The 8598-nt window shown below is 62.0% G+C and overlaps 1 protein-coding gene across 1 annotated transcript; it reads right to left on the bottom strand.

The window, feature by feature from the left end:
* Positions 1–455: 455 nt before the first annotated feature.
* On the bottom strand, positions 456–6859 carry TACR1 (tachykinin receptor 1). Its single transcript, XM_026043446.1, has 5 exons — positions 6458–6859; positions 2949–3143; positions 1406–1556; positions 976–1172; positions 456–781 (listed from the first exon to the last, which is right to left on the bottom strand). Exons 1-5 carry the CDS (start codon positions 6826–6828, stop codon positions 502–504), a joined length of 1194 nt encoding a protein of 397 aa, XP_025899231.1. The 5' UTR covers positions 6829–6859; the 3' UTR covers positions 456–501.
* Positions 6860–8598: the final 1739 nt, after the last annotated feature.

The following is an 8598-nucleotide window of genomic DNA, read 5'->3' as shown; positions in this document are numbered from 1 at the left end:
AAAAGACATAAAGTCCTTGGGAAAACCAAATAAATGTGTTGTGTCCCCGTTTCTGGGTGGCTATTGATGTTTTGGGCTGGCCGGACGTGTTTGGGTCTCATCTCTTCTCTTTCAGACCCCTCCAGGCTTCCAGATCCTGTGCGAGCTCCGCCGCTTTGGGGCTTTTAGGAGACAAGTGATTATATTTTTGGCACGTACAACTGGGAGACAGCAACCAAACTCTGGGTTGTGTCCGAACCCCTGCGGAAACCTTGGTGGCCCGCAAAGGTGAAGGATATTTTCCCGCTGGATTATGTCCATGGGGATATGCAGCCTGGAGGAGGGGGAGGATGGAAGAGCTTGGCCAACAAATCTCCTTGTTTTCGCAGAGGATCCGTGAGGAAACTGCCCAAAATTAATCCAAGGGGATTTTTCCCCGGCTCCCTGTTGGGATTGGAGGTGGGAGACGGGAAAAACGTCCCCGAGGGGCAGCGTGGGGTGCGGGGAAGGGCCGCGGGGCGCCTAGGCGAGCGTGTTGGAGTAGAAGCTGCAGCTTTCGGAGACGGTTTTGGAGTCGCTGCGCGAGGAGCCGTTGGAGGCGACGTCGGCGGAGAGGCGCTTGGCGGCGGTGCCCTCGTCGGCGTCGGCGGGCGCCGAGGACACGGTGGTGTCGGCGCGGCTCGCGCGGTACGCGCTGCTCTGCGCGTGCGCGCCGCGGCCCGAGCGCAGCTCCAGGCCCTCGTAGCGCGCGGCGCGCACGCCCGGGCACCAGCGGAAGGCGCGCTGGAAGCCCACGCGGAACCTGCGGGGACAGCGGCCGCGTCGCCCTGCTGCCACCCCAAAACCAGGCGCCCCCCCACCCCTGCCCCTTCCGAACATCCCCCCCAACGTCTCCCAGAGCCCACAGGAGACGTTGCCAGCTCCCTCAGGAGCTGCTTTTCTCCCTCGTTTGGCCCTGCCTGGGGTTGTCCCCCCGGGCCGGAGCTCCTGACCCACCTGTCGTTGAGGCAGCAGTAGATGATGGGGTTGTACATGGTGGAGCTCATGGCGAGCCACATGATGGCCAGGTAGACCTGCTGGATGAACCTCTGCAGGTACCACTCGGGGTTGAAGTACTGCAGGGTGAAGTAGACGTGGTAGGGCAGCCAGCAGAAGGCGAAGGTGCACACCACGATGATCATCATCTTCACCACCTGCGCGGGAAAGAGCCCCGTCACCGGAGAGCCGGCAGCGTGGGGACGGGTGGCACTTGCCCCCATGGGGCATGGCATGGACCGCTGCAGTCACCAGCCCCACTGCCACCGAGCAGGCGACGTCCCAACCAAGCCAGGGTGGCCGTTCTGCTCCGTTAGCAGCAGGGAGGTGAGTCCCCGGCCTGGGATTTGGCCGTGGTTTCCCGGGATGCACCGCGTCCGCTGCGCCTCACCTTCCTCTTGGCCGACACTTGCTCGTGGTAGCGGTCGGAGGAGTCTCCGGGGATCTCGCTCGCCCACAGGGTGATGCCCACGGCGGTGTAGGCGCAGCCGATGACCAGCAGCGGCAGCACGTAGATGAGGATGGTCATGCAGAAGTGGTACCTGCGACACACGGCGCCTCTCGAGTGCCCTGGCTGCAAAACCCAGCCTGGGAGCCGAGTGTCACGGAGGGAATTTGGTGCCATTGGGTCGCCCAAAGAGCTTGAGGATGTGGCCTCCCCATAGGAAGGAGCCCATCCCTTCAGCCCAACCTCATCCCCGTGGCTACTGTCACCCCGGTGTCCTCCTGGGATGTGCCATAGACCCAGGAGCAACCAAGCGCAGCGCGTTCAAGGCCAAGCTTTCCCCTGTTGGGGGGCAGTAAATGGCAATAAACTGCAAATAAAAGGCAGTAGACTGCAAACCCAGGAAGGGGACAAGTTAAATTTGCTGCCTGCAGCGCTCGGACCCGTTCCTTGGGATAGAGCTGGGAGAGCCGGCAAGGTTTTTGGCTCCCGGAGCCAGCTCAAGCGCAGGGGAGGAGGCGCGGGGGGCAGCGCAGCCCCCTTGCCCGGTGCCCGCTCTGCCCTTGGTGCCTTTGGCAGCGTCTTTGGAGCCTGCGAGTGCAGCCGGGCGAGGGGGAAAAGGCGAATTTTGCCGATGTGGCGGCGGGGCGGGTGCCGCGCTCGCTCCCGCCCCGGCGCTAATCCGGTTTTCCAGGGCTGCTTTGTGTTTTGCTCGTTAAAGAGGCGCCTCGGCGGCTCCGCAATTAGGGGCCGCGCGTGGCTCGCGCTTCTGCAGCTGCCCCCGCGGTGGGAAAGGAAAAACCCTGTTTTGGGCTGCGGGGATGGATCCAGCTCCCTCCTCCCGGGGGTCGAGCAAAACCCCTGCGGGGGGGCTGGAAAAAGCGCTCGGTGGCGGAGCGAAGCGCAGGGTTTAACAAGGGCCACCTGTTCCCGCACTCTATTTTGGGGACAGTAAAATGATCCGGGGCAGAGAGGGGGCCAAAGGCATGTTACGGGGGGTGAGGCTCCCGGCTGCCCCTTTCCCTCTGTGCCAGGCTAATTATAGCTGCAATTAGCCGGGATGCAGAAGGGACCGGATTGCAGGGATTTCCTCTCCCCGCTTCTCTTTTTCTCCTTTTTAGCCCAGCTCCAGGTTACTTTTTCCGTGGGGATGGAGCTCACAAGCACCTTCTTTCCATGATGTTTCCCCCCTCTCTTTAGCTCCCGACATTTAAGCCTCCACGTGGCCACCGCAGAGGGGAACAGCCGGATTTCCCGGCCTCCAAGCGGGAAGCAGCTGCTGGAGCAGCAGGAGCTGTTGGAAACCCCACGGATCATTAAGCAGCACCTTAACAGGCAAAGGATTCCTTCCCGTGCCACCTCCTGCAGCTTCCCAGCAGCCGAACGGGTATTTTGGGGGGCCACGTTTGTGCCGGGCAGGTCCTTTCCCGCAGCAGCATCCCGCTTTTCCCACCCCGGCTCCCGGCGCCCCATCCCGGCTCCCACTCACGTTTTCCCATAGAGGTTGGTGTCGTGTTCCGGCCACTCCACCAGGCACACGAGGCGGCCCGGCAGCTCCGCCGTCACCGAGTAGTAGCCCTGCGGGAAGGCCAGCAGGAAGGCCAGGAGCCAGATGACGCCGATGACCACCTTGGTGGCCGTGGCCGAGAGCCGGGGCCGCAGCGGGTGGATGATGGCCATGTACCTGCGCCGGGACACGGAGCTCCATGTATGGCATCCATAGGAGCCGCGTGGCGCGGCGGGCTCAGCCGCCCTCCTTGCAGCCCGCCCTGCACCGCGGCTGCTCCGCAGCGGCTCCTGGGTGGATCGCGCCGCTCAGCGCAATGCAAAGCGCAGTGAGCCACCCCTCTTTTCTTATTTTTATTGTTTTATTCTTTGCAGGGATCCCCGAGGAACTGCCCTGCAAAGAGGGACCCTGGAGCCCCGTGCAGGGCGCACGGCGACTCGGCTGCAAAGCGGCCTCGTGAAGCCGCCGGCAGCGTCTCCCCTGCAAACGGAGCAGCAGCAGCCAAGCCGCGTCCCCGCGGCCTCAGCCTGCCCCAGCTCTCGGCTCCGGAGCCGGGCAGCGCTCCCAGGAGCCTCCCTTTCCCATGGGAAGCGTTTCCCACGGAGCACCTGGGAGCCCTCACAGCGCTCCGGATGCTGCCGGATCTCCACGGCCCCAGGCAGCATCTCCAAGCATGGAAAATATGCTCTGTGCCACCTTTTTTTTTTTTATGCATTTGCAGGGATAAATACAAGAGAGTGTGATTTTGTGTAGAAATGCATGGGAGGAGAATGCACTAAGGGAGTGGCGGCCCTTATCAGCCCTTATCAGCCTCTGCAAAGGAGAATCCAGCTAAGCTGCTGCCTAATTATCCCCCTCGAGTGGCTGGCGATGCTTGAACCGGCAGCTCAAGCAGGTAAGGACTGGAAAATGAGGCTATTTCCAGGAAAATTGGAGCAGTGCTGGAGAAAAGGGGAGCTGGGGAAGGGGCTCAGGCTGCGACCTTGAGCCAGAGCTCGGTTTTACATCGCGGACCCGATTCCTGGCGAGGCGCACGGGAACTCGGAGGGCCACGGGAGCCTGGCAAAATAAGCCTCCAGGCTTATATTATAAGGCATATATATGCCTTAAAAAGAGCGGTGCCTGCGCTAGGGTGGGATGAGGTCGGGATAAAAGCAGCTCTGAATCCCATTTTGGGGCTCCTTGCAAACCTGTTGTGTGGCGCGGCCTCCAAAGGAGGCCAAAAGGAGGCTCGGCCGCCCACTGGGAATAAAAAATGGGAATAATGATAGTTCCCTCCGCCATGGATTGTGCCAGCATTAAAAAATAAAATTGTAATCAAGAGAGTCTGGGCTGGTAACAGAGCCCGTAAGGATGCTGGAGACGGGTGGAAATGCAGCAACATGTCCTGAAAATAATTTAGCCATTATTTCCTATGAAAATATCGCCTAATTACACAGCAATTGTATCATTAAGATGAAAATTGATGTAACATTTTAATAACTGCTTCCTTTTTGGGGTTGTTGGTTTTCTTTTCCTCTCTCTCGCGTTTTTCCCTCTCTCCTCCAGGAGGTTTCAGGCCAAAAGGGAACGGGGGCAGCAGAGGCGCCTCCAGCCCCGATCCCCTCTTGTCCATGAGGTTTCCCTTCCCAGCAGGATGAGATTCCCAGCCTGTCTTCCCTCTCCTGGCACTGGATCCAGCCCCATCCCATCCCTCTTGCTGTCACAGCAGCGAGTTAGCAGCCCGTCGGGCTTCCTTCGGTTCCTTATCCCCACGCCCGCATTTTGGGGCTGTTTTCCGCTTTTTCCCCCTTCTCTCTGTTCCCTCTTGGCGGCCGCCAGCGGGGAGCAGGGAAGCCGGCTGGACCACGCCACAATTGGCTCCGTTTCACCCGAAATTGCGTGCGGGACTCCCCAAACTGCTCCCTGGGGAGCCCGTCCGTGGCCAAGGCCCCTCCGAAGGCAGCGGGTTCCGCGGCTCCCGCTTCCCGGCGCCCCATTAAGGAGATTTACTCTCCCTGCTGCCGGCGCTTTCCAAACATCCGTCGTTCCCTGGCAGAGCCGGCAGGGAATTTTTTTTTTTTCCTCCTTTTTCTGCAAAGGGAAGTGTTTCTCGCAGCGCATCCGGGGACTCATTCGGCTCCTTTTCAAGGGGAGGCCAAATGGAAGTGAAGGAGAGGAAGGTGAGGAAGAGGAGGAGGTTTTAGCAGCTTTCCTTTGCCTCCCTCGAGAGCTGGCATTCCCAAGGTGAGCAAGAAGCTCCTTTAACTACTCCTAGTTGGGATGGGGGTAGCTCCCTTTGGGCTCCTTCAGCTCTGCCTTGGTTTTTCCCAACCGCTTCCCAACTATCTGAGCCCTGCGCCGTATTCCCGGCCTGCTGGCAATGATCATCCATTGTTAACAACCGCTTGGGAATGTGGCACCAGCGGTCCCAAATGCCCCTGAAAAGGAAGGATCCAACCCGTTTTGCCAGTGCCAAAGAGCTTCTCGTGCAGGATGAGGAGCAGCAGCATCAGAAGGCGCTTTCCGGAGCGGCTGTTCCCAGCTTTGATGCCAAAACTTCCCGCTATTGTCCCGGATTTCAGGAAAAAAACCAAACTCGTATTTGCAGCAAGTTCGTGCTTGGGATGAAAGGCTTCCAAGGGAGGAGGGTGAGCGCGGGTTTGGGAATGCTGCTTCTCCTGAGGGCTTCTCCAAGCGTTCCCAAGCCGCCAGCGAAGGGGGCGGCTGCTCCTGCCGCCCGGGCGCCCAGTGCCCCTCGGAGGAGGGTCCTGCTCTTCCCGGCCTTCCTGGCGCCTTCCCGCTTTAATGCCCGCTGGTGCTAGCAGCTCGCGAGTCCGCAACAGCTTGGCCAGCTTGGCACCGCGCTCGTTTTCCCAGCTTTCTACCCCAAAAAGCAGCCGGGTTGTGAGCAGAGCGGCAGCTCTGTAGCTCCGTATCCCGAAAGAGGCTTTTTCCTTGCAGCCTCCTCCAAACGCCCCTGGAGCGGCGGTGAGGCCCTCGGGATGCACCCTGCACCCTGGGCCCGGCCTCAGCGCCTGCCCGGGACCATCCCCGGCTCAAGCTCCATGTGTCCCCAAGCCCTGGGATGTCCCCCGGGGCTGGATCCGCACTGGGATCGAGATGGACCCCCATAGAGCAGCCCAAACCCCCCTGCATCCCCGGCGCACATTTCACCTGGGATTGAGGAGCAGGAGGGATTGTCCCCCAGCTCAGCTGTCATCCCAAAATATGTTGCATGGGGAATGCCAGGAGTGGCAGAAGCAGTTGGGAGCCTGCCTGATCCTGAAGCTCTTTTCCAGCCATAATGATCCTATGATTTTGTTTTCGCACCAAGCCCAGATTTCGCTCTCAGAGGAGCGGGAGGGCAAGCGAATTCCCACTCGCTGGGAAGGAAACAGGTACCCGAAATGCCACGGAGCGGGATGCATCTAACGGCACCATCCTGAAACCCCGCGATGGGCAAGCGGGGCGCCCAGGTGAGGACCCACGCGCCGCACCCTGGCACTCACCTGTCCAGGGCGATGGCCGTCATGGAGTAGATGCTGGCAAAGACGGCGGCGATGGGGAAGAAGTTGTGGAACTTGCAGTAGAGCAGCCCGTAGTACCACTCGTTGTGCACGGCGTAGGTGAAGTTCACCACCGTGTTGAAGGCGGCCATGGAGGCCTCGGCGAAGGCCAGGTTCACCAGGAAGTAGTTGGTGACCGTGCGCATGCGCTTGTGCGCCAGGATGATCCACATCACCACCGCGTTGCCCACCACGGCCACGGCCACCACCAGCGCGTACGCGGTGGCCCACAGGGCCACCTGCCAGGGCGGCTGCACGAACTGGTTGGTGGCCGAGGCGTTGAGCGAGGCGTTGGGGGGCACCGCGTCGCCCATGGCGCTGCCGCCCCGGCCGCTGGGATCAGGGTGTCCGCGGGATGCGGAGGCAGGAGCTGCTGCGGGTCCTGTCCTCCCGGGCTGCGATGCCACCGGTCCTGCCCAGTTCAGCTCCCTCCTGGCTTGGGGGGCAGAGCCCTCCTGGTTCAGGGTTGTCTCCCTCCTCGATCCAGGTGCAGATCCCTCCTGGTTCGGATCTCTCCCGGATCCAGGCGTAGATCTCTCCTGGTTTTGGATGTGGATGCCTCCCGTTTCAGATCTCTCCCGGATTCAGGTGCAGATCCCTCCCGGTTTGGGATGTGGATGTCTCCCGGTTCAGATCTCTCCGGGATCCAGGCGCTGGTCCCTCCCGGTTCGGATCTCTCCGGGATCCAGGCGCTGGTCCCTCCCGGTTCGGATCTCTCCGGGATCCAGGCGCAGGTCCCTCCCGGTTCGGATCTCTCCCGGATCCAGGCGCAGGTCCCTGCCGGTTGCCGCGGCTTCGGGGTCGCTCGTGGCGCGGGGTCGGAGCCGCCGCGGGATGCGGCTCCTTCCCGGCTCGGCTCGGCCGCCTCGGGACGCGGTTCCCTCGCGGATGGCGGAGCAGCCGCCGCCTGGGTCGGGACGCGGCTCCCGCCCGGTTCCGTTCCGTTCCGTTCCGTTCGGTGCCGCCGTCCCCGCGGAGCGGAGCCGGTTGCGGCGGGGCGGGGGGGGCTCCGCGGCGGCTCCTTTTGTAGCGGCGCGGGCGGAGCCGCCGCCGAACCCTCCCCCGACCCCCCCCCCGCCCGGGGGGGCCCCCAGGGCGGCCGCCACCCCCAGCGAGCGGGACCCGATCCCTGCTTCATCCCGCCTCCAAAGAATCAGCCGGGATTTACCTGCTCCGTCAGGGTTCCGCTGCGGATGCCGGAGCAGCATCGGGGGCGACCGGATGGAAAAGGGGATGTGTGCGCCGACAGCAACGCCGAAAAACCCACAGGTTTTTCCTTTCCCATCCCAGCGGCCGGGGAAGGGTTAAAAAAGAAGCAGCCTCCTCTTAAAAACGAGCCTCTACCACCGGCTTGCCGGAGGGATGCTGCAAAACCGCTCGGGAATGATCATCCCGGGAAACAGGCTCCAAAATGGGAAGATGAGGGCTGAGCCGGTGGTGAGAGCTCTGCTTCCCTGCGTTCCAGCTTCGCGGCCAAGCCCGGGGCTGGATCGCGTCCCAGCTCCGCGGCAAAGCAGCCGGAGAGTTTTCATCCCGATGAATAAGGAGCGAAGGCCCCCAAAGGCACCGGAGCCTGGAGCGCTTCCCGCATCCCGCTCCATGCCGTGGATGCTCCTGGACCACTCGATGGCAGCATCGCCTCAAATTCCGCCCGGGCGGTGGCAGCCAGGAGCCCTGCCTTGGTTTTCCCGGTTGGATAAAGCAGGTGATCTCGGAGAGCCCGGCACCGGCCATGCAAGGAATTGAGACCGATGCCTGAAATGGAGTAGTCGGTGTTGGAGGGAGCGGGAGGATCCGCAGGCTTTTAGCTGCTCCAGCACCTCTTTTCTCCAGGGAATTGCATCCCAAGGGGGAGATTTTTCCAGGTGCAGGAAGAGCGCCGGGCTCTCCCAGCCAAAGCCCTTCCTTCCTCTCTCCCTATCAGCGGCTCGTGGGAAGCAAAGGAAAAGGCTTTGGAAGGGGCACAGAGGCCGCTAACCTTGTGCCTTCCCGTTATGTTTTCCGGGACGCCCCGAAGCCTCTTCCCGGCGGCGCCAAGTGCCCTTGGGGAGCCAATGCCCGGCCTTGGCCTGGGCCCTGGCGCA

The sequence above is a fragment of the Nothoprocta perdicaria genome, unplaced genomic scaffold, assembly GCF_003342845.1.
Source record: "Nothoprocta perdicaria isolate Ctin4 unplaced genomic scaffold, notPer1 scaffold_103, whole genome shotgun sequence".
Taxonomy (NCBI): Eukaryota; Metazoa; Chordata; class Aves; order Tinamiformes; family Tinamidae; genus Nothoprocta; species Nothoprocta perdicaria.
Note: the sequence above shows the minus strand (reverse complement) of the source record. Positions and strands in the feature narration are given on the sequence as shown.